The following is a 26137-nucleotide window of genomic DNA, read 5'->3' on the forward strand; positions in this document are numbered from 1 at the left end:
TTTGCTCTACAAGTAGGTGATCCCCACTCCCATCCATCATCGGCTGCTACCACACAGTTCCATGCTCGCCCTCCAGTCCCCACTTTTGCAGAGGAAATGCGGTGGGGACACAGATGTAAAGTGTTCGTCTATGTTTGAATGAAGGTGAAAGATAAGGAAAAAGGAGTATGTGTATGGACATGGAAGAGAAAAAGAGAGGGTCTGTGTATAGAGCAATAGTGAGAGTAAAAACTGTGTGGGAATGTGCCATTCTATAGGTGTGTCTGGATGTATGTTATTTCTATACTATACAACAAAACTTGTTGTGAGCAAATTCTACTTCGAATACCTCATTGGCCTCAATATAACAATGTATTTTCAGCAAATACTGTTTGAAAAAGTGGGGGTCTTATAGACATTTTTGCACCCAAATGTAGGTTGTGGCCTTAATGTTGCTGGGTCAGTGTTCCAGTCTGTTTAGTGAGTCAGTACAAATGGTTCTTTGTTTCAATAGATTATCATCTCTCAAAACTTTTCTTTAGGGAACAATCAAAGAATCTTAAAAATCAAAGCAGTAGAACCCAAGATATACAAATGTACCTCCCAGTCAAGCTCCAAAAACACTAGATCCTACATTTCTTATAATGCAACTCAATTATGTCTTTCACAAGATGTTTTACAAGAAAAGACTCCTGCCTTTTAAATGTCCAATTCTTTTAGAAATCAAATATTTAACAGAGGCTTTAATGCCATCCCTTAAACCCAAAACAAGAAAATCCGAATGACATAATCAGGGTTATTTTTTCAAACATTGAAAAGCTCCCTTCAGTAAACAGAATTTATAGTTTTAACTCTGTATATAAATCGGCAGACACACTAAAGGGGCTGTTAATTTGAAATCAGAGCTTTTAATTTGAAACAAAAAAATTAAGTTGCTGCATTCAGTCCAATGGAGTGCCAGCGGGAGGCTTTAATTGTGAAGCAGTTACAGGAAATGCTATTTATTTGTAATAGTAAAAAAAATGGATAGTTTGAAACAAGCAGGTATTTTAGGCTATTTTGTAAGTGGACCAGTGGTCAGTGTATCTGCAGCCATTGGCGAGTGGCTGCAGGCTCAAGGTAAAGTTATCCCTTCACATTCCGCTCATCTTTAAATATCACCATTGTTTTGTATTCGGCCGATATGTTTTATTTGTAACCAAAGATTATAGTAGTTTGTAACTTTTACTCACACATTGTGCTTCTAAATTCATTTTCAATGTTTTTGCAAGTCTATTTTTTTGGTGCAAATGTGAGTGAAATACTCACTCTGTATAACCCTTATACAGTATGTTACACCTTGGGGGTGTGATCGGGACATACAATATTGCTTTCTTATGTGTGACCACTTTTTTAGATATATTAAGGATTTTAGTGGAGGAATAACAAACTTAAATTTCCTCAGACACAACCTCAGTCAACAGGCAAGAAACCCTGGCATCATTTTAGACTAAGAACGAAGGCTTATGTGAGGAATGTCATCACATCCGAACATCTATATCTCTAACGACTACAGCGTACTTTTACATTTGGCTGGCTTAACCATTGTAATACTCTAGTATGTGGTCTGCCTTTCAGTTCATATAATTATAATAACAAAACCAATTCAGTATTTTTCTGGTAAACAACGAATTTGTAGATGTAAGTTCCATTGTGTGAATTGTATATCACAGTATGCATCACAAACTTCATTTCTTCTATAAGGTGGAGCACCTCCCACAGGAATGGCATGCAATTTTAACAGCGTTAACGCAATTCCCTAGCAAAATGGTGGTACCCATTCAAATGTAATTGCACTTTTATGTGTTTAACTATTGACCTGAAAAGAACAACTGCATTAATTCGACCACATAAAAGTGCTTCACGAGAGGTTCACCAGTGAGATGGTAGCAGTGGGATTTCACTGTCTCTGAACATACTGCGGCCAGGAGCAGCAGCGTGGGCAGTGTGTGTGTGTGTGTGTGTGTGTGTGTGTGTGTGTGTGTGTGTGTGTGTGTGTGTGTGTGTGTGTGTGTGTGTGTGTGTGTGTGTGTGTGTGTGTGTGTGTGTGTGTGTGTGTGTGTGTGTGTGTGTGTGCATGCGCGCTTGTCTCACATTGTTGGGTTGGTGGAAGAAAGATAAAAAGCGTGAGAAAAAACAGAATGGAAGAAAAAGCAATATATTAAAGATTGAACAAAGACAAACATAGACGGCCATAGATGTGTTTTCACTTCATTAGTACACATGTACAGCATAGAGTGTGCTTCACATACATATGTAGGCTCATGTATTAAATGCATATTTCATTTTAACATGGTGAATGACATTCAAGGCTGAGTGGCTACACAGCATCACGTGCACATTGTTGCTTGTGTATTTCATGTTCTTAACAGACATGAATACATTGTATACTGCACAATTTTTTTGTTGATCAAATTTAAGTAGCTGAAAAAGTTGTGACTTAATGAACAAGAAAATATGTGGGTCTTGAGACTTGACCAGTTGAAAACCTCTATTTTAGCAGGATAGTGAAACATATTGTCTTATTTCCACTCAATACCATTTTAGTGTAACCTGCTGTCTGTGCTCTGAAAGGTGTGCAACACCCAGAAGTCAAGTTACTCTGATCAAGTATAAACCAAGGAGGAATACAAGATGAACCCCCCCCACACACTATATGCTGTATAAGCTCCATTTATTTGTGTTCCTTTTGTGTGGTATAAAATATCACTCTTTTCTCTGACAGAGGGTCATTTTAACCTAAATGGACACGAAAACACGTAAGAAATAACCACCAGAATGTATTAAAATGTCTTGGATTGAAGCTGTCAGTAGAAAACCATTTAGAACTAACATTCAATCTGTAAAAGTGACATATTACTTATTGCTCATCTTAGAAGTCACTTGCGGCTGTTTTATCCTTTGTCACTCTGAAGGAGAAATGTTGAGATCTTTTCTGAGGTATAGTCATGGGGGTGTTGGCCGTGTCCCCCTTCCCCCAAACATTCGCCTCTCCTCCGCCAGGATAATTGCATTCACAGGCTGCTGATTAAATTTGGCCCATCCCTTGCGCAATTGTTTCCTGAGTCTTTATGAAAAATGGCTGAGATTTAAGGATTATGGAATTATACCCGAGCAAGGCAAAGCATCTGCTTAACATGAGAAGAGGGGAAAAAATAAAAACATGACAGAATGGTTATGGAGGGGTGTGGGGTTGCATCCTTGCTTATTGTCAACTTGAACGCTGATAAAACCCTGGTAATCTGAGCTTTATGGATAAGATGGAGGAGGATGAGGAGAACATGATATTACAATATCTTGAGATAAGACAAATCGACAAGCAAGAAAGAAAACAAAACCAAGAAAACAAATAAGGAAATAGACCAAAAAAAAGTAAGACAGAGAAGATTATCAAGGGGACATACAAGTGAGTGATTAAAAAAAGAGTAAAAGGACCTTCAATCGGTGATGCTGAGGGCCACTTAGCTTATCAAGGCTGATGTGTGATCAGCCTGCCAGCTGAATTGAAATGAGCCACGCTCTCTGGAATGGACAAAACAAACCAGGGTCTGAGAGAGGCCCAGAGAAAGAGAAGGAAATATGGAGAGACTGAGAAGAGGGAGCGCCTATCTTACCAGAAGCATACCAAGTATGGTGGTTTTTACCACAGAGGAAGCTGGCTTTAGTCAGTGCATGGTTTGCTAAGGCAACAACACGTTACTGAGGCTTTGTTTTTTCAGGTCTACTGAGAGACAGTATTAACACACTGCAGGCCATGGTTCTCACTTTGTTCACACAGCTCGAGTATGTGGTAGGCACCAACCACGGAGCAAAAGTCCGCCCGGAGGACTGTAAAGTGGATTTAAAGTGAACCTACCAAGCATTTAGCGGGGACACATCTCTGCCAAGCACCACATAATCATTAGAATGTGTCAACTTAATAACATATTGGTTTTAGTCATTTAGTTAAAAAAGTGTTTTGGAAATTACAGGGTGACACGAGAGGAAAACAGATCAGACTTGTGAATAGCCACTGATGCAAAGCCTGGAAGACTCCAGAAGAGACACAAGGAGAGTCAGTAAATTCTGCAAAATGTGAACTTGTTTTGAACTGCATAACATTTGGTATAATTTTCCCAAACAGACAATCCAAAATTCACACCCACTTCACACAGTGACTGGCCAAGCATGCTGAAGTGAGAAAGTAAGGACGGTTTGAACTTCTCTATCAAGCTCTCTTCTCATTACACAACTATTTCTGGCACTTTATGTGTGTACAACCAAGTGCAACACTCTGAATGCCTTCCAGGAGAGATTTTCTGAAAATGACTGCCATTATCCCCATATTTAACGATTATCATGTCTCCCTCTTCTCTGCGACAGTGTGACCATTTGGAACAACTGTAAACAGCTTTGCCTTGCTTCTGGTTATTGCCAAACTACTTCTTTTTCCTATAATAACATGGCCCTTAAAACATATAGAGGATGGACTGACGGATACATCAACCTTGCAATATTGAGGTTCTCATGTTGCCAGCACGTTAAGTAGAATAACATGTTTCCAAACCTCCCGCAGTGTAACAATATAAATATTTTTTAATTGGGAACTTTTTTTTTAAGGTATTATCTTTGAGATGAGAATTATTGGATAATTTGGAGTCAAGTAGTTCTTTTGAATGAACAGGGAAAGTAGGAGCTGTATTAATATTGTAATTATGCCTTACTGCAGTGATATCCAAATGATGGCATAGGTACCACTGGTGGTCCACAAGGCTCCTCCTAGTAGTGCACAATGCAAGAGTCTTGCTAAAAAAACTTCACAATTGCAGTCTAATGGGCTATAGTTTAAAAAAAATAATTTGATGTCATGTTATTACAGAAATATAGTTATTACATATACATATTGCATTACAATGATGAAAAAATTAGTTGTTTGCTTGTACTTATATTTTAGAAATAAAATTTGCCCGACAAAGCATAACACTAACATTAGCTTAAGACAGTCATATTGTGATCTCTGATTCATTGACTTCAGCAAACAGATGAGTGCAATTTTAGAATGAAAAGCTCCAAAAAGCAGTCGAGAGTCAAACGACTACTGACTGAAAAACAAATTCTCCGATTTTGAAACAGTAGTCTTATGCTGTTTTTTTTGTTGTTGTTTTTTTTTGCCTGTGCGAGGTTATTGCATGGTCATCTCAATAAATTTGATTTCTGGTGAAAACAAATTGTTGGTATCTACAGTAGGAAGTGGTTTTACCCAAATACCACCGTGATATTCTTCTGTTTTTATCTGCCTCACTGATGTCAGGCATCATTGTCTCAGAGACAGAACTGTGGAGCAAATGATTTTAGACCTTATCCCTGACCAAACTGATCTCTTTGTTTGGGCAATAAAATGGTTCCTACAGCCTGGCTGTTGCAATAAGGGTCTATAATGAAAAACAAATAAATAAAAAAAATAAAAAAAACTGAAAATGACAGGAACACCTGGCATATGTGGTAGAAACAGGACACAGAGGTAAAAAAAAAAAAAAAACTATGGAAGTCCAATATCTGTAGCACCATAACAACATGTACCATGGAGAGGTGGAAAGGAAGTCAGGACATGTTTAAATAAATATTTATATGAACTAAAACCATGCCTGGTGTTGCATGTATTAACCACCATATTTCTGTGGAGACGTGAGATGAACAAAAAAGTCATTTTCATGTCCCATTACCCACCACTGCCCCCATCAATAGCTGGTCCACTTACCCAAGGCTTCGACCTAAGAGGCAAAAATAAGCATATTAATTATTAAGCAGCCAGGGGAGAAAAGGGAGGAGTCGCAGGGTTGGAGGGTAATGTGTGTGTTTATGTGTGTGTGTCGGCACTGTTGCAGGGTTATTAAATGAGTTTTGGGAGCACAGCTTCTCCTAAACTCACGGAAAGCAAGCCTCAATGCTAACAATTTAAAAGCCCAAAAATCTCAGGCCTTTCATCCAGCTGTTGAAACATGTACTGTATATCTTATGAGCATGTAAGTAACCACTGTCCCAGCCACACCTAAAGCCATGTAGTGTTGGAAAATGGATGAAAAACACTATTATATTAACAACACAGATACAAAAGCAGACAGAACAGAACAGGAACAATGTTAGGCTAGTAACAGCCTGAGAGGACACAGTGCTGCCCCTGTGATTTCAGAACTTGTTTATGTTGATGTTAAATGCCTCGTGTCTTGAACAGTGAGAATATCTCATCTTCAATCCATAGTTGTCCATTCAGGCTCATAACTAAGTTGATAGAAAGTGACATTTTCCTCAGTGGCTTTTGAGACCCACCGAGCTGCCAGTCAGCTCCTATTTTATTTGCTTTCCCACTTATTTTGTTCCTCCTCTGAGATGAGCACCAAGCGCCTCTGACATCAAAGACCTGTCTGAAACATAGCCTGGCCTTCCGAATCAAAGTAAAAGACTGCACGTCAAGGCTGCACAGCCATGCACTGACCTGATGAAGCCACGATGACAGCGAGTCAGTGACAGAAACTGAATATGACAATCACAGTGTGATTGTTTTGAATCTGCAGTCATATCTATGGTAGACTTTTATACATGCAAATAAATAGAAAGAAGTAGGTACAGGACAAAACAGACAAACAAGAAAATTTGAATTCAATAAATTATAAATGTGTCAAGCCCTTCATTTGTTTATTTGTAGGTGTGTGTCCACTTCAGGTCTGGGCATTGTGCGGTTGGACAAAGTAGTGTACACAGTACTTTCCAACAAAGTACAGGTTTCATAAGTTGCTGAACATTTGCATTGAGCAATGTGTACCTAGCTTATTAGTAATAGAGAATAGTTTAGAGAGAAGAGTACTAGTGGTGTTTAAGTTGTCATTATTCCAATTTTTGGTCCAATGACAATATACTATAGTACGTAGAAAGGCAGGAATGAACTTAAAAGCAACAACAGTTATTTGCTTAGTTAATATTTTCTTGCAAATTTAGGGAAGATGATTGGCCATACAATGCGTGCAACCGATTGCTTCCCTTCATACTCCAATAGTTGGTCTCTTTCAACCATGAGAAACCTCACTGCATCTTAAAAGGACCAAATAAGCAATATTCCATATTTTTCTCTTTGTAAATAAATTCCATTAAAAGAGCAAAATAAATAGTAAAGATAATTATTTTTATAGATCTTCACTGTTGTCTAAACACTATAGTGGACCAGTCAAATCATCAGTCAGAAAACCCTCTGTTGACTGAGGTTCTTCAAGTCGAGTCATTGTATTTTGTTCTTTCAGGTGGAGGACAAGAAAGGAGATTCGGGTACCATGGGAATACGGAGGTTGACCTAGTTTCAAGTGGCAGGAAAAGATAGGGTGTTCCCAGAAGGAGGTCCCTCACCACCAGTACATGCACACATCCGGTTTGTCAGCCCTCGGAGCAGGCGGCTTCAAGCGCGTTGCTTAGGTTGAGGCAGTGGGGCCACAAGGTTGTCCCGTTGGGAGTCAGGCCCAGAGTAGGGTAGTTTTGACCACAACTGTCCCACTGGCTGCAGCCTTCACCAGGGAAGGTCCTACATGGCTTACCATGAGAGGCCAAGGCGATGAACTTGGAAACCTCAGGGACCTGTATGGGACCCTCGGGGAGAGAGACGGAGGGCGACACCCAAAAAAAGGAGTGAGCAGTCGAATCTTCGTGTAGAGCAGACAAATCCTCTTCAACGGACAAATTCGGATTTGGGTACAGGTCGACTAAAGACCATTAAAAACATGACTCAGGTGTTTGTTTGCTGTTTTCAACTGTATAAATCTTTTGGTGACAGTAACAGTGAGGCTTGCAGAGCTTGGAGATATGCCAACATTTTGCATTGACAAGTCTGATGTATACTACTTCTTTATTCTGCAGTAACAGTGTCTGGTTGTAAGCATTGCGGAGTCAAAGTGGCTGAGAAACACATGGGAATTTACATACTCCAGAGCATATTAATCCCCAGCACACAAACTCAAGCAGACCCAGTCACACTCGGCGGTTCCCTCTTTCCTTCTGGAACAACAGGAAAGGTTTCAGACAAGTGAACAGTGTTTTACTGGTCTCTGAGACAGTTTTACATTTACATCAAGGCGGATCTTGGTCTGATCTAAGCCATTGCCTGGGGGGATGGAAATGTTGCAGAAGGAGAGGAGAGGACTGTGTTTTGATTATTAATTGGTATTAAAATTCCTTCCACGCCTACTTTAATTTTTAATGAGGTGAAAGTCAACTCACTTTCAGCAGGCCGTAGAGGTTCCGTTACGAAGGAAAATTGGTAATAAAGAGTATGTGGTCATGTTTGGGCAGGTCAAGTTGACAAAAGAGGAAGTGAAAGTTGAGGCCTGTGTTGGACAACATTTCTAAAAAGTGAGGATAGTTCTCAGGAACAGGGAAAGTCAATGTGGAAATAAAAATAACTAAGCCAGACATGGTCTCCAGACAGGAAGACATGATATTAGTTATTTACTCCTAATTTAAATATAAATCCAAATAACCATTCTTTTCCAAATTGTTTTCCTAACATTTATTTGAAATACCTCATATCAAACAATTTGAAAGAGTTTTTGACCAAAGAAGCATTTTGCTGTCTCTTGGGGAGTACATCCAGGGAAGGATCCAGGCTGCTCTAATAGTATTTAGTAACAGCCACTCCATTTGATCTTAGTGTAATTATCACCAATCTGCCTTCCACTTTTCCAAATACTGTCAAATAGTTATAATTTGAACTCCTCCTTACTCTTCTATTCATAATTCCTTAGGGCTTTTTACTCTTTGTCCAAACTGTTCTTACAGTCTTCTGTACTCTGGGGGCAGGTAGGGGAAATGTTCAGGGCTTATCTGCCAAACATTAAGGAGGAAATGCAGTGCACATAAGGTGGTGTGATAATAGCTGCCTTAGTGGTTGTTTAAACTTAGTAGTTTTAATGCTTGTAATGGGTTTAAGGGCAGTTTGAGCCAGTTTGACACATGGGAATTTGAGCAGAAACTTGCTGCAGACACACATTAATTAAATATATAACACACACAGACAAAGACATACACATGTTTAATTGCCAAAGATCTATTTCATATTATTATTTATCCTTTCTCGTGGCAGGTTGTGCTATTGTTGTCCATTAATATTTCATAAAGCAGTTATTTTCTGCTTATGAAATCTCAGGCTTCACATTATTAAAGAGGAGAACATAACAAATAACAAATGCATAGAAAAACAACAATGCCCCTTTAAGGCAATGCTGTGAGGGACTTAGGTTGATAGTCCTGGAGAAAAAAATCTGGTTAATTGGCCAAGTTATATATACACTTAAAAAAAAAAGTAAGAAAAGAATGGAAATACTTCATTTGACAAGTAAGAAATTAAGGAAAACGTCTATTAATAATTTGGGAAAGTGGGTCTTTATGGGTAGAGGCTGCCAAAGTCAAAACAAATTGAAGCATTCAAACCAATATAAGTAAAAAGTATCTTGCCATGCTCACGGTATTCAGTTATGCTCTCATTCAAAATATTAAAACTATTAAAATAAACTTTTTTTTTTTTTTTAATTGAACCCTCCTGGCCCATGGCATTAAAACATTTGGCTCCAATGGTCTCACTATCGCTATCACACAGGGGTATTACACAGCATTCAATTAACACCAACCACTGATAGCCCGTTCTGGACTTCGATTTAACATGTGCTTCCTCACGATCCACATTAGGGGCTCACAAATGTGACAATATGAATGTCGTCCTTTAGAAAGAAGTCCCTCTCGCCCCCTTCCTGGAGCGCTGAAATATTGAGTGTGACACGGGAGTAATTGCATGGGAAGTAATCAATTAGACACACAACTGAAGGAGACCTGAGGTCTGTGGGCTGCCAGGCAAGTGGCTTGACTGAATTCTGGTGACGTGCACCGAACCAATCTCGCCTGCCTCCTGTGGCAGAAGTGCTCTCGCATCTCGTAGTAGTTAGACGGTGAATGAAAGTCTCAGGGATCAGAAGAAGGCAGCAATTTTACGCCCCTCATTCAGCCGTCCCTTTTCAGGGGGAAACACAGTGACTCAAATCGTCCCTTTCACCTTTCCCCGTCCTATCCCATCCTTTCCCATCCATCCGCTCAGCACATTCCCGTACATTCCCTGAGATTTCCACCCATTGAACGTCTCTGGAGAACAGAGAAGGACCAAGTGCATAAAAGAGTTTTGCATACAGTACGCAGCGGTATAAACATGACATTACATGTGTTTGTGTGAAAGGCATCAGTGTGACAAACCCAAGGCAGCCAACTGAAATATGATGTCAGACAGAGCGCCAAAGAAAGAGGGATAAAGAGATGGAAGAAAGACAGAAAATGGGATAGATAAAGAGAGAGCAGATGGGCCATGAAGGAGTGGATAACGCCTTGGCGTAAAACGCAGGCCTGTGTACATGCATGCGATGAGAGAGGATCATTCAGCAGATGGGGCCTCAGATTGGATGCTTCATTTTGGACAGACGCAGTGCAGGCGTAGGGTGGTTAGAAAAATGAATCAACAAACACTAAACAAATCGGGAAAAAAAGAGATACTGAATAAAATGAGGGAAAGGGAGGGGGTGGCAGTAAAATGCGTTAAATCAGAAAGCTCATCTGTGTTGTGCTCCTTATTGAGGCTGTTATTATTTTGCCAGGAAAACAGGCTGTAATTATCATGTGAAAGCCCAGAAGCTGCCCAGGGTTCACGTGAATCCAGACAGCAGTGCTGAAATTGTTTGCCTAAGCAAGAAGGAAGACACTGTGGGTCAGAGTGAGTGAAAATACAGATTGGGAACTTTTAAAATGTCAGGGGGCAGCTCTGTTTAACCTTTATCTTGCTTGGATATGAGGAGAAAAAGTAGAATGAAGTAGACGCTTCTCTTAACAGCAATCAGAAGGCTCACTTGCACATACAATAATCTTTAATAACGTGCAGTGTTTTAGGGACCAGCTTTTTGTCTTCAGATGGCAGATGTGTCCACACTGTCAACTTTTTAAACTGGTTTTTTTTTGTCCCCAGAAAGTGTTGTCAAACAAACAACACAACTCAAACTTTCCACACTTAGGCATAGAGTGCCCTCTTTATATTTCTTATTCTATACACCCTGTGCACACACACCATCCCTCAACTTTTTCCCAGCTTGACTGTGCCTTATATTTCATATTCATGAGGATAACTTAGCTAAGCTTGATTGAAAGGTGCATCAGAGGGAGTCCTATCCCTGCTCAGCCGGAGACCTCCTCCGCCCCATCCCTCTCAAATCCAGAGAGTCCATTCACAGCTTGCAGAGAGAGCACCCGGAAAATCAATAAGTGCAATGCTACAATATACTAGCGACAAATTGATTTCATCCCAAGGCAATTTCGACCCAAGTAGAAATGTGTGTGGGTTTCAGCAGTGAAGGGGTCTTTTACTGCACCTTCTCTTGATTAGCCCCTTATGTAGTTAATACGTTTTATCCTCTTATATATGTTGCTTATGGATTATATTGATCATTTTACACCTCTCCTGGGAGCTACTGGCAGAGGAACGATGGACTAATATGACAGCAACATCAAAGGCCTCGTAATGAATAAGACAGCGAGCCTAGGACTCACTAAAGAACTTCAAGGAAGGAAAGTTTGATGTGTTCTGCTTGATGTACAGGAGAGGATCTTTCTTTATGGTTCAGGCTTATTTCCTTCCTCAGCAGCACGCTGTAGAGTGATGACAACTGCAACAGAACAAACTGGGACACAAGTGACTTTTCTCTCCCCCCCAGCAAGAGCCTGTTTAACTGTCAGGTCCATCTGTGCAAAAAGCAGTGATATGATAGACCCTCCAAGACAAGTTACTCGTTATGAAGTTATGGGGCCACAGTTTTGGATCTGATCCTAAACAGTCCTTTCTCCCCTAACTTTGGAGGCATGTACAACAGTACAGAAGTTGTAGGCACTAAAAGTAAGGTCCTTTCAAAAATAACTCCAATGTGAATTGTTTATATTAAATTAGCAATTGGTAATAATATGTTTTGTTCTATTTGCTAACCTCGTAAAACAGCAACAAAATCAATATTGGGTGAAACCATTGTTTCCCTTGAAACAACATCAGTTTTCTTAGGTAACAGATATCAAGGCACTTGACAGGTAGGTTGTTCCAAGCATCTTCGACAACTTGTAGTTCCTGTTTGGATTTATTCTAATTGTCTTCCGTTTCTTCAGGTAATGACTGTGATGACTCAACCATCATCGGGGCCCTGTGGGGACCATACCACTTCTTGTCCCTGAAGATGGTTCTTTATAACCCCTTTCTAAGAATGAGAGATAGGTTAGGATTTTTGAATTTTCAAATTGTTGTCGAATAGTTTATACGATGATCGCCTTGTCAAGTTTCCCTCGATTTACCAGCACCTGATAGAAATGTGTTACTGCCTCCAGAAGGTGGTGGTACTGCACCTAAATACTGTTTCCCAAAAGCCATTTAACAACAAAAGGAAGAGAAGAAGAACACCTTGCTACCAGGCTTTGGTAAAACGTGTGTGGAACTGTGAGATTAGATGCTACAAAAATTGGCAAAGACTACTACAGACGTCAAAAGGTTCTGTGTGGAACTCCCTCCAACAAATAAACAAAAATGAGATGCAATGCAAACTGTGCCTTGTAAAGCTAGAATATCATAAGTCTACCACCACTTTGCACAGTCCATTGAGAGTGAAGCACCAAGCAGATGGACCATCCACACATTACAATCAGTGGCTGGCTTTGTTACCAAAGTTTGATGTTAAATGTGCAGAGAGCAAACAGAAACCTTCATCTCAAAGATGAAAGCTACAGACATGCTTCCCATCAGATTTGTCAAAGCTAACGGTTTTCTAAGTTTGATGTAATTTGTTGACCCATAGTTTACGATGTCAATTAATCTCGCTCTCTTTCTGTGCATGTGCGGGGGCAGGTCTTGGAATAATAGTTATATAGTTCCCAGCACAATTCGAATAGCATTTTTTTTTTTTTTAAATGCCCATTCCCACTTAGCACCAAGGGCACCACTGAAGATTTTTGGTTAATAAGCTGTAATAACAAAGAAATCTCCAAAAGTGAAACAATCGCACTACAAGAAGATTTTGTTTTTTTTTCACTAACAAAAAAGTGAGAATATTCTTTTTAATGTATTTGTTAGCAAAAATATAAGAAAAAACAGTCAGTTGTGAAGTAGAGCAGAGTCAGGCCGTGGCTGTTGTGCATAATTCCTCTCTACTTCATGGCTTTAGGCCACGGATGGCACATCAAACAGTAGCTTCTCACAGAGTCCAGCCCCAGCTCCCTCAGCACTGGCTTCAACTTGGCACCACAATGAAAAGGACTTGCTTGGCAAAAAGCTTCTGGTGGTGCTGGACAAACGGAATTCCCTAAGTGTGGCACAGCGTGCGAGAAAGAATAGAAAATGGAACGTAGCACAGAATCACACAGCGTAGCTGCACATGCAGACTGATGGCTGTGTTGTTTCCCTCGACTCTGGGGAATCACCAGGAAGGAAGAGTTGAGGAGAACAATGAGAGACAACTGAATTATTTAAAAAGGGGGTTTGGAAGAGGTGGAGACACAGGCTCAGTGCCATGCTTTTTCCCTGGAAATATAAATTAATTCTAGTCACGAAATAAACTGTAATCTTTCAAAATAGGGAGAATTTTTGATTTCTAGTGCAGCTTGATGACGTTGTCTTTCTCATGGTACCTCGGTGTCGTCTTGGTATTCTTTACATCATGCGTATTCATTTATTAATTGAAAAATATTTTTGGCTTTAGTCTAGTTTTCGTCAGTGACATTTGAGTCTAAATGTTTAGCTTTAAATTTTCATATATTCAAAGCATTTTTTGACACCTTTGTGTATGGTTACATGCGTTATTCACGTTGACCAGGATGTTGGTATCCATGTCCCTTTGCTCTACAGCGATCTGAATTCTGACGGCTTGAACAAAACCCTTCTGTCTAGCCTCCTCAACTAACATCAGCATTGACATTAACACAGGGTGCCGTGGTGTGGTTCATTAAAATAATGTTCATGGCCTGTCTTTAGCTTGAGAAGAGATGCTAATTTGTAGGATAACATTAATACAGTGCTATTTCGTTAACAAACATCTAGATAATTAATTTGATTGCCATCCTTAATCCTGGAATTTATTAATTCCCTCTAATAACAACATTAGCAGTATTAGATTAACTTTATTTCTAAATAAATGTGTGGGACCTGCTTGCATGTGCGTAGTTTATCTGGTTCACGTGGACACATTTGCATAGGCCCGGACTGATGACATTTACTGTTATTCGACCAAAACACAAATTGCTTCTCTCTTCACGTTCACTCACTCAGAAGATTTGTACGGCTGGATTTAACTTCAAAATGAGTAAATGACACCTTTGATCTTGAGTTGCACACATCATGCGCTGTCCCTGGTCTGCCACACATAGCCCTGAAGTGGAAAAGCTCTACATCTTTTTTGCAAGTCAAGAGCATAATTTTATGCGACCTCAGGGTCAGGGCTCCTGAAGAAAACCAAGCAACACAAGAGCCCTAGCTTCCCACGCAATGTTTTCCTACTTTGTACACTATTTATCAGCAATTGCATTCACTGTCTTCTCCAACTCCTGACAAAACACGCTTCGTTTGATTGCAGAGTGGGTCGTAATTCAGATGAGAATAGTTTTTGTGGGAGTGATCGGCAGAAACGCCAGAAGAGATAAAGTCTTTACACAACACTGTGAGTAAACATCATATCCTTTGGTGTGCAAGGGTTAATTGTGATAACAGCACCACTCGGGATCTTGGGAAAAGAAGAAAAGGCTGACCGTCTGCATATTCTCATCTTGTGTGAAGGTGACAGAAGCCGTGTTGTGAAAGTAACAGTTAATACTTACATCTTTCAAAAGAAATTGAATTACTTTGCAGATTACTGCATACAAATATAATTTAGTTACCTAGGAAAGTAACTTTTGCGTCACTTTTAATGATCTGCTTCAATTCTCTCAATGCACACGTATTATCAAGTGATGCGAGCAGCGAGCTCTCCTTTGTCTCCCGACTGTTGAGGGTCTCTCCAGTCTGCTTTCGGTTTGACATGGACGAACCTCCCTTACTTCAGGTCGGGGTGTTGGGGAAGCTTCGCGCTCCATCACTCTCCCTGTGGCTTCCGTGCCTGTCTTCTAAAGCATGTGAGCACCGCATGCCTCTCGTTGTCCCCATTGGCATCCAAACACTTGGTTGAGGCTGCAGGAAGGCAGGGATTGATGGTTTCCCTTGCGAGATAGGATTGAAGTAAAAAACAACCAAATCCTGTCTGGGCCTAGATTCCAACCAGATGACTGTTGGGTACTGATGATGAACTGTCCACCTCCATCGAAGCGATGCACTCCCGGTTCACGCAAGATGGAAGTGATAAGTAACAAGCCCACTTCGATTTCAGTCATTTTAATTGAGTTATTTAATTTAAAAAGGTAATTTGTTAAATTACTAGTTACTGCCAAAAGTAGTAGAATGCCAGGTAGTGACAACACTTGACTGAAGCCAGTAAACAACTACCAGCACAGTGGCCAATTAATTTATTTCAGTCTGCATTGAGCCCTCCAACCTTTTTCTCATTGCAATTGTAGCTTTGTCCATGTTTAATTGTGGCATGTGGTAAGCTCTTTGCATGATTCTGTCTTTGTGATACTGGAGATATTTTTGACATCTTACTGTTGAATTAATTACAACTAATGCTACCTGTTGCCAGTCACAATTGTTAAATCAAGAAAAAGGTCAAATAAGTTATCTTGTGCAGGACAAAAGAACTGGTTGAACAGCTAAGACTTTTTATCCAACAAGGTAATGAAGTATATAAACAGTTTCAGGTGAGAATCTGTGAAGCATTCCTTTTAATCCACCTCCTAGGTGTTACCTTTGAAATTGGTAGAAATATAAATCAATCTGTTTTCGTTTGACCATGACCTTCAGTTATGAAGAGGGTCACACAGTGAATTGCTGTCATTTGTTGCCTCCAACTCAATTATAAATTGAAATATAAAAGGTAACTTTATATACAAGATTTAGAACTGTTTGTTTTACTGACTCTGGGTGGTGTACTTAAACATAAAAACAAAAAAAATACCATAAATAACCACAAGACACAACACAGACAAATGTGAGCAACCAGAATATAACTCAGCCACTTGCCTGTCAGGTTCTTCAGACCCAACTGCCGCAGGCCGAAGTTTCCATCACGTCTGTAGTTGAGGAAGATTGCGAGAGAGTAGCGGTCCTCGTATAGCTTTGTTCCTCGGATGATCCTCAAGTTCTCCAAAGGCAGGTAGTCAAACTGGTTCAGAGCCACCAACACGTAGCCAGTCACTTCTCGGATAGACTGCGGACAGAGTTATGGAGGGAGTTGTTAGTTTGTGTCTTAACTATGGAGAGTATGGAAGCAAATCCAATTTGAATGTGAAAAATATGAAAGGGATTAAAATATGCTTTTCCCCATGGATCTGAAATGATTGATTCTGCAAGTGAGTTAGTGCAAGGATAAAAGGTAGAGGGGCATCATCGCTTTTTCAGCATATGAAAACTTCAGGGTTTAGTCCATAATGTTTTCAGGCAAAAATGCAACAAAAAATATGTTATAAAAAAAGTTTTACAACACATCTGGATAATGAAGAGAAACTATTTGCTGAAGCTAACAAACTGCATGTCTCTACATTTGGTTTTCCTTCACATTGTGTGGTATGTAAAGAGAAATTGTAGACTGGCGTGGTGGTACACTTGTAGCAGCAGATGTCAAATGAAATATACTTAGTCACACCACTGAATCTCGCTACTGTGACTTTGAATTAGACAAAATGGCTGATCAAAATGTCTCCTTTCTGTGTTTATTCTTAAGTCACACTGTGATAAGCATTAATAATTCAAGAAAATCTTGTTTATTTGGAAAGCTCCAGTATATATGTGCTCCTTGCCCCAACAAATAATACGTTGCTCTGTAAAAGTCTTTGTTTAAAAAACTAAAATCATCTTTTGAGCTTTAAATATATATAGAATTGAATACAGTTGCCTCTGAAAATAGATGCACTCAGAGACAAAGCGAGTGGTGGTAGAGAATGCAGTACAGAAGCAGAAGAAACAAACAAAACATGACAGTCTAAAAAAAAAAAAAGGAAAGTCACGAGATCATTGACGGCATCTATCTTCAAGGTCACTTTCCACAGATTCAATAATGCCAGTGAGTTGAGTTCGAGCATCTGAGCGAGGCGAATTTGCTCCAGGGTTTGTGACCTCACTGCAAAACTTGGCCCAGGGTTCAGCGCTCATGTCCGGGGCCCGGCCCGGAGTGACTGAGCCACAAGGACAGCCATAGCTTCACACTTTAAATGTCATTTAGGAGGGGATATAACGACTGTCGAAACTTTGGCGGGAGCCACCCAGTTGGAGCTGTTGTTGCATGAATCAAAGTGACAGGCAGTGTCCTCTTTCTCCCATCCACCATCATGGTGGCTGTCATTAGCAGACAGGCGGTCAGAGAAGTCTTTCCACGCCGGCCCGCTTATTCTCATAATCAACAAGTCTCTGTGTGAAGTGCTGTTGCAGCTGATGTACTGAGCTGAAATAAGTCCTAAGGAGGGCCCTGGCAGTGTAGTCATGGCGTCTGACAGCTGTCAGAGAGCATGGCCATCAGCCACCAGTCACAGCTCCGTCATCATTACCCTGCTGATTACCATTAATAGAAACAGACGGGCCAGAGTCTGGCGAGTCTGAGTATATTTATATGAATGAGTGATGGAGACTTTTTATTCAGTCTGTGTCTGCATGTGTTTATTGGTTTAAAAACTAGCTGGAAAATAAATTTAAAAAAAGATTAAGTTAGCTCCTTTGTGTTACTGAAAATATTCTAACAGTTAGAGAATCTCTGAGGATCATGGTGTGTCCACATGTCAAAACTTGATGCATTATTGGAATTTATAGGTACATTTGTCATTGTAAATCCTGGGTGGATGTATAGTAGAACTACAATATGCGGAGCGTATTCGATGTGTGTGCATGAAGTACTTTGTGCCATCAGTGTGAAACACAGAGTACAACACAAGGTTTTTTGGATGACTCACATTCGCCCTGCTGCGGGTTTGAAGGTCTTTGCAGTCTTGCTCAACAACCAAATAAATTCAACTCTGTGTAGTACATTGACATAGCCTTGGACACTCTGCCATATCCTCCTCATCAACAATCCTGTTTCTTCCACCCAAAAAGCAGAGGGTTGCACACAAAGGTAAGGGCAATCAACTCTGCCTGCTGAGCACATATACAGTAGCTAATAATTACTTCAGGGCACACACCTCATGGTTGCTTTTATACATGTTTTTTTTTTTCTGAGGCTGTTGATTACTGCACTCACACAGTTGTCGGTTTGTTATTTTCAAGCCATTGAATCAATACTTTCCAAAGTGCAGCCGTGCAGAGGGAAATAAAATGAGGGAGAGAGAAGATGGCAGATCCACAAGCTTTTCTCCCCACAGATTGTTTGTTCAATAATGAACTGCATGAAAAAGGGGAAACAACTTGTAGTGATTACAGGCTCTTGCTGAGCTAATGGACAAATCTGCTCTGTGCGTGGTCACTTTCATTAAACACACATCAACAAAACAAGCAACCCCCCCGGTTACACCGCTGGTGCAGGCCAAGTGCACGGCATGCCCGCTTCATGGAAACAGGCACCTGGATAACAACGAGCTTTACCATGAGCCCCACAAAGGAATAGCGCTGAAATATAACATTCAAAAGGAAAGAGTAGAAATTCAAATTATAACACAGGTGCCACTGTAACAGCGTTTAAATTTTTTGTCTGTGCTAGCAAGTCATATCCTGTATCTAGCTACAGTGCAATTAGAGCAGTAAATTACCTGCTAAATATAACTGCGTGACCTATTGTTGTCCTGGATTTCTCCCAATAAAAATAGCTCTGCAGCTCTTTGGATAAAGGTGTGTGAGGCACATGGAACAGAGACACGGCCTCATCTTACTGAAACCAAAGTTGCGACATCTTTGTGCTTATTTTCTATTCCTGTTGACATAACCTCATGTTAACCTCTGACGGTATCAGATGCACTGCCATTCCAGATTCGAAGAGGTCAGTGCAAACTGTTGATCATCCGTAATCCCTTCAGTGAATAAGGATGGAAACGTGTTGTGTAGACACTCGGAAGTGGGACCTTCTTACGACACTGTGTAGGAACCCCCCAGTTCCTCCAACCTCCAAGTCTCCCAAGAGATCAAGGTTTCAGGATCTCAGCAACAATGAACAAAAGGGAACGAGAGAGCCAGATTCACTAGATTAACAGGGATTTCTCCCTCCTCCCAAAACGGGAGCATTTGTGAACGGAAGTGTGGCGGCGGAACAAACCCCTCACTTGAGTCACCGAGACGTGCACAGTTTTGAAATCAAGTCCTTCAATCCCTGACTTCTAAAAGGAGGAAGAGAGGGGTGTTTTTTGGGGTGGAGGCAGTGAAGGGAGGAAGGAAAAAGGGTAGAGGAAGAAAGGGAACCTGAAGAGGGAGGAATACACATTGCAGCAGAAGCTCGGTGAAGTGGACTGGACTGGGTGTACGTATGTTTTAATGCATAATTAAAAGCCCACCTGTTCCAGGTCAGAAGACACGGCAAAGGTTCTGAGGAAGGGTGAAATGTTGGGGCAATGGACACCATTAGCATGTTTGAAGAGACTGAACACACGTTACCATGATTGCCTCTCATTACCATACATATTGAAGCACAGAAATGTGCTCCGCTGGGCTGCGGTCATTGAAGTCAGATACACAGGAATGCACTGGGAGGGCTTAAGGTTTGCATCACTAAGCCCTCATCCTCCATTTCCATATCGCTTCTCTAAATCCGCTGCCTGAGCTCACATCCACATCTGTAAACAGACACAGAATCCGGATGTAGTGTCTACAAGTGTAAGTAAGAAAATCCTCCGGAGTTTTCCAAAGAGATCATCCTCAATGTAACTGACAACCTAATGGAAATTTTACTGGTAAATGTCCCATTTTGGAAAGTGAAGGCTTCATTACTGTTTTGACATTAATTTCTGATATTAAATGTTAATAAATGAGCATTAACCTCGACTGTGTATAAATCACACATATCTCTTAAAAAGTCAGTTATAGTATGACTCTATTATGTCATCATACTGGCGTTGCCTGAGAGCAATATTTCCCAGCAGGAGTGGTGTCCCTGATGGAATCTGTGAGCTATTTTTCAGGCTTTTTTTTTTTTTTTCATATCCATGTTTTGGTTTAAGTTGCCCACCTCCAACCTGCAAGCTCCCCAGTAACACCTCAATCCCTCTGGAGAGGCTCAAACCCAATACGAGCCACTTCAAACAACTGCAGGTGATGCTGCCTTTGATGTGTGTGTGTGTGTGTGTGTGTGTGTGTGTGTGTGTGTGTGTGTGTGTGTGTGTGTGTGTGTGTGTGTGTGTGTGTGTGTGTGTGTGTGTGTGTGTGTGTGTGTGTGTGTGTGTGTGTGTGTGTGTGTGTGTGTGTGAGTGTAGGAGTGTATGCGTGCAAATCACAGAAGTATCTTTTATTGCTTGGACAAGATGATTATGATAAATCATCTCTGAAGATGAAGAGAAACTATCCCTTCTGTTTCTTACACCACAATTTTGATGCTCTTATAAAACAAATGTGTGTGTGTGTGTGTGTGTGTGTGTGTGTGTGTGTGTGTGTGTGTGTGTGTGTGTGTGTGTGTGTGTGTGTGTGTGTGGCTCTACAAAGGAATCCTCGTGAGATTAGACAGTTTTTTTGTTTTTTTGCTGTTGTCGACCGTGGTTAAAAAAAAAGAACAACAAAAAAAGAACAAATGCCATGAAAGCTGATGAAACCCCTCTGTTAGCGTTCCATGTCCTTCTCTTGCCTCTACGGAGGGTCAATGCCATCTGCTTTCTAGGAACGCTGTTCTACTCAAAAAATTCACTGAGGAAAATAGCATTTCAATTCTCTGCACAACAAGGCAAGAAGGACTATTTCACTCACTTAAAGTGTGATTACAGTAACAAATAAGTATACAATAAATCAATACAAGACAATGCAACAGAACAGGAGTTATGACATAAAAAAAATGTATGTGTTTGGCTTTTGTTTGAGGTTTTGAGAGGTTGTAGCTTGCTAATGATATTGGCAAGAATGGGTGACTTTGAGAAGTCCCTATTCAGGGTGTGTATGTCATGTACACAGAGGCAATGTTCAGTACTTGGTTGATGTTTGAGTGTCATTGGTTGCGACAGGATGACAGTTTACTTGCCAAGCCCGATGACAAAAAAGCCCTGTAAGGTGCATGCATCATTGACAGAAAACACCACAATCGTCAAATACAGAAAAAATAGGTTGGATATGGAGGGAATCATGTGAACGGGCAAGACATAGACATAATACATATAATGTATAAAGGAGAGGTTCTCTTTGAAAAAGCTATGATATATGTTTATTTGGCTGAAGCCCTGTGTACAAGACAGGTGGCTGTTCATTAGAAAAGGCAAATCTGAGGATCCTCTCAATTTTGAATTCCAGTTCTCAAAGAGGCAACTTAAAGGAGCATTTAATTTGACTTCAACTCATGTACTTCCTATATACGTGTCTGTAGTGGCTCTGTGGGTCGTGCTGACCTTGCTCTCGCCACCTCCTCTAAATTAAAGACATCTGGATAAGTAGCCCGAACTTACTACAGCTTTCCAAATAGGCGCAGTTCCTGACTTCAACTGAAAAGAAACACATATAGTAGAGAACAGACATTTTGGCGTTGCCAATACCTTTTGGAGTCTCTGTGTGGGTAAATATGCTGCAGTAAAGCTAGCAGTTCTACTACAAAAGACTCTCTGTTGTATCTGTCTGTGTGTGTGTGTGTGTGTGTGTGTGTGTGTGTGTGTGTGTGTGTGTGTGTGTGTGTGTGTGTGTGTGTGTGTGTGTGTGTGTGTGTGTGTGTGTGTGTGTGTGTGTGTGTGTGTGGTGGTGGTGGGGGGGGGGGCATCAGTTCATGGTTGTAGCCCTGCAGGTTATCGTGGGTAAAGTTACTGTTTAATCCGCACTAAGTATCTTGTTAAGCTCTGAAAACAGGAGTTATCAGTGGGCCCATGTTGTGTTCACTGCCACTGCAGAGACATACATTTTTTTTCGGGTACAATATAATTTCCCCTATCAGGCTTGCTCATACTAAACACAAGCCGGGCTTACTACAAAAATCTGTGATTATCTGCACAGAGCAGAAAAAAAAAAAATTCTAACAAAAACTTCTAAGGAGCTTGTTGAGTATTATTCATTTGTTTTAATGAATTCTATTTGTTGTGATTTTTGTGAAGTTGTGGGGTCTCATTGCGCCTGAATATTTTCTTTAACAGCCTTTCCACATTTTAAGCAATGTGGTAGAAAAGGCTACTTTTGCTTTGCTACCATTTGGCCAGTTAAGGGTGTAATTTAATACAAATATCACTCCACAGTGTAGCACACACATACACAGATAGAAAACACAACAAATACACACATGCGATGGGTATTATAATGTCTGATATCTCCTATCTGGTTTGAAATGGATTTGACCTGTTTTATATGAGTAAGACGATTGCTTAGTGTTACAACACAAGACATATGAGGGTGGATCAGTAAGTTCTGCTCCTGCGCATGAATGATGCACAGCCACGTGCAAAATACACTGTTTTTCAAGCAATTATGACACCACAGTATAGTTTGTGTCCATAGTAAAACAAGGTATTTTGTCAGGTGATGTTTCTGATGGCTGCCGTCATTGAGGAGAGCGATAAAAAGGAGAGAAGTAAGATTGTCTGTGACAACTGTTCCCATTAATTCGCTTTTTTTTAATCCGGGCTAAGAGGTGTGATTATGCTGATATGTGGCTGATCTGTGTAAGTCTCCTAAACTCTCTCTCACCTTATTTAACACCTCTCCCATCGTCTCAACTCAGACAATGAATCATGACACATCTCTTATTGATTTACAAACGAAGCCATTGAGAAAATGCAAGTCTCTTTCTCTTTTCTTCTTTCTGTATCTTTCACTTCAATCTCTTTATTTTTGTGCAGCATTCTGAATGCATTTCTCTCCCTTTGTCTTGCACTGACGATTTTTACTAGTGTTACATTGATGAAAACCAAATGAATGCCTTTTATTATCGTAACAAAATTGTAGTATAGTGTACTAAGGTACAAGGTATATCTCTAATTGCATGTTGACAATTGTATTAATCTTTTTATAATCATTTGGATTAAGTGAAGTCATTGAAATGTTTGTTTTTTTCTTCTCCATGTTAGAAAAGCACAAAGCTTCAGCGAAAGTTCCCTTTATTGTTTGCTGCCATTGTCAGTTTCTTTGGTCAACTGCCTATGCAGCATTGTGAGAGCAGGAATTCAGGAATTAAATCTCTGGCCAGGGATCAGTTTTTGGGTAAAGTCCCTAAGTGAAGCCAGGATGAGATGCATTATTTATAAAATGTATGTCTTCTGCCATGACTAACACTTCTCTGAGCCAAACAATCCTCCTTAACGGCCAACTGGAGGGTGTGAATACATGGCAGCCGAGCGAGTCTAGCATGAACCAGGCCTTGGTTGATGCTATCATATTTGTTGTTGTTGTGTCAGACCGTATACTGGTTGGAGAACTTTTCAAAGTGGCCAAACTTTGAAGCTCCAGTTTGGTGTGAACCCCAAACTCCTTTTCTTGTTTTGTGACTTGTTGGAAAGTGAAATACTAATCAATCAACTGTTCAGATAAACAATGAAAGCAGAAACCACCCTTCTAAATATTGATGGAGAATATAGGCTGTATATAAAAATGGATGTTGTCCCTGGGTCTGACAAAAGAAGCCAATGCGGAAGTGCTTTAAAGTGCAATTCCTCTGAGAGCCACTGGGGGCTGCTACAATAGACACCCACTCTGCCAGGGGTGCATCAGGTTGTTTCCATACCTATATACACTATGCATCACTTCTTCAGGTACCATACTATAGCTGATATTGATGCTCCCCAAACCCTAAACACAATGGAAAACGTTCTGTTTAGTTTTAGTTTACTCTACGAGTACTGCTGTCATACCCTACTATCCTACTGTGACTGGGAAACAATTCAAATATTCATTTGGGAAATCAAATCAAATCAGAGCATTTAGCTTATGACAAATGTTTGATTCTGCCTTTGAGAGAAACACATGATCAGAGTGTGAGTAATTCTGGATAATGCATTCCAAGGGGCATCAATCAGGAATGAGTCAAATGTGAAAATTACCTTTTGAATGAAATGCAAGTGGAAGCAGAATGTAACAAATGAGTTCGGCTTAATTTTTACTTGGGACAACGTCCCATTTAATCATTTTCTCAGACTAAGTCAGTCCCTGTACAATAAATTGAACTCCAACCACAGTACAGGCCACTTATTATTATTTTTATAAATCAAAATGTGACTGTCATCAACTGTAAGTGTTCACTGGATTCACTCCCATTTTGGGCAAGACCTCAGTTTTGCTTTTCCTTAGCCAGGACCCATCATTCACTGACACTGATGCATGAGTGTTGCTCCATAAAGTGCCACATTCTTCTAGCACTGCCTTTATTGCTCTTGATCAGATGTGTCCCTTGAAATTTTAGGATGACTTTGCAATCCTTGTGAAATATATTCCTATATACACTCACAGGGTACTTTATTAGGAACACCTGAGCAATATAACGTAATCCAATACATCACTAAATACTACTTCTACAAAGCCTCTGTTTTTGTTGATCATGTCAGAAAGGCGATTGCTCCATTTTATGGTTATTACTGAGGTGGGATACTGGACTGCATTATTTTGAAAAGTCTCTCTCGTATTCCCATGTATGTTAATAGGGTGGACAAAATGTTAGGAACACTCGGTTGGTGCAGCTATATTTGAGTATAAGAAGTACTGGGAATATATCATATCTTTCTTTTCTTTTTTTTTACATCTGTTCTGTTTACTGAATTCTGCCTTTCAAGGGTTTGTGGGCAGGAAAATATAAACCACACATACACAAACACGCACACACGGCCATACTTTCTCCCACTGTCTCTCATCATGGCAGCTCTTTCCCATTTCACCTTCTTGACAGTTCCTGAATTGAGCTAGAGAGCCCTCTGTCATTTAGACCGACTCTCACCTTTGGCAGGAAAATTAATAGCATGGTGTTCACCTTTTGTTATGCTATTGGAACATGAATACAGAGTGAGGAGAGAGAGCCATATTCTTTACAAAAGCACTTTCCTTCAATACCAATTTAGTTAGGTATACTTCTAGAATTACTGTAAACTATCCACTGCACTGTTAATACATACTTATTTAGCAGCAGTGAATAGCAAAAGCACAGAAACTAATATAAACATTTACAAAATGCTTACAACATTACATGTTGTGGAAAATGTACCGGCTTTTAAAGCTGTACATTGAGGGGTACCTGTATAGTGCAAAGTCTACCTGGCTTGATTGCCACTAGCCTGGTGCCACTAGCCTCACTCCACTCCACTAGACCTCGGGTTCATTTTAATCAATTAGCATGCGACAAAACCATCTGACTCCCTGCCTCAGCTGCAAGTACAAAGGGCATTTTTTTTCCGAAGCACATCATTTAAAAAAAAAAAAAAAAAAAAAAATTGTTTTTAATGAATGGCATCAGCGTGACAAGGTGCTGAGTGTTTATTCCGGGCTGGGCGCTAAACGTTTTCTTCCAGCCACTGAGAGTTAAAAAATGTCAAACTCTGCGTAAAACTCTGCACTCACGTACACCAGCCATCCAATCACAGTGAGGGAGAGGCAGGACAAATGCACTAAACCGCTGACACTTGTTGCTGATTGGTCCGCCCTTCAGAGCGGCTGAGCAAATTTAGGTTAGGTTAGGTAGTTACTTTATTAATCCCCGAGGGGAAATTAAAAAAAAAAAAAAAAATGCTCATTTGAACAGCGTATCATGACTAGAATCACATTGAAGAATACTGAAGCTTTGAGCAATAGTATAGCAGATTTAGGCGAGATTTGTCACAACGGTGCCAACTAATGGTATCCCCTCAGCTACCTTCTAAAGGTGCCATCATTTGTTTTAATCAGCTTCATGCT

The 26137-nt window shown here is 40.3% G+C and overlaps 1 protein-coding gene across 1 annotated transcript in view; it reads right to left on the minus strand.

The window, feature by feature from the left end:
• Positions 1 to 26137, minus strand: part of LOC138620899 (receptor tyrosine-protein kinase erbB-4-like) — a 299444-nt gene that overhangs the window by 120404 nt on the left and 152903 nt on the right. The window contains exon 3 of the mRNA XM_069698538.1: positions 16202 to 16388. Coding sequence (XP_069554639.1) covers positions 16202 to 16388 — 187 coding nt within the window. The remainder of the gene's footprint in view (positions 1 to 16201; positions 16389 to 26137) is intronic.

This window comes from Brachyistius frenatus, unplaced genomic scaffold (genome assembly GCF_029030835.1).
Source record: "Brachyistius frenatus isolate BFR_SWC_R1_liver_20210118 unplaced genomic scaffold, ASM2903083v1 Contig_27, whole genome shotgun sequence".
NCBI lineage: Eukaryota > Metazoa > Chordata > Actinopteri > Embiotocidae > Brachyistius > Brachyistius frenatus.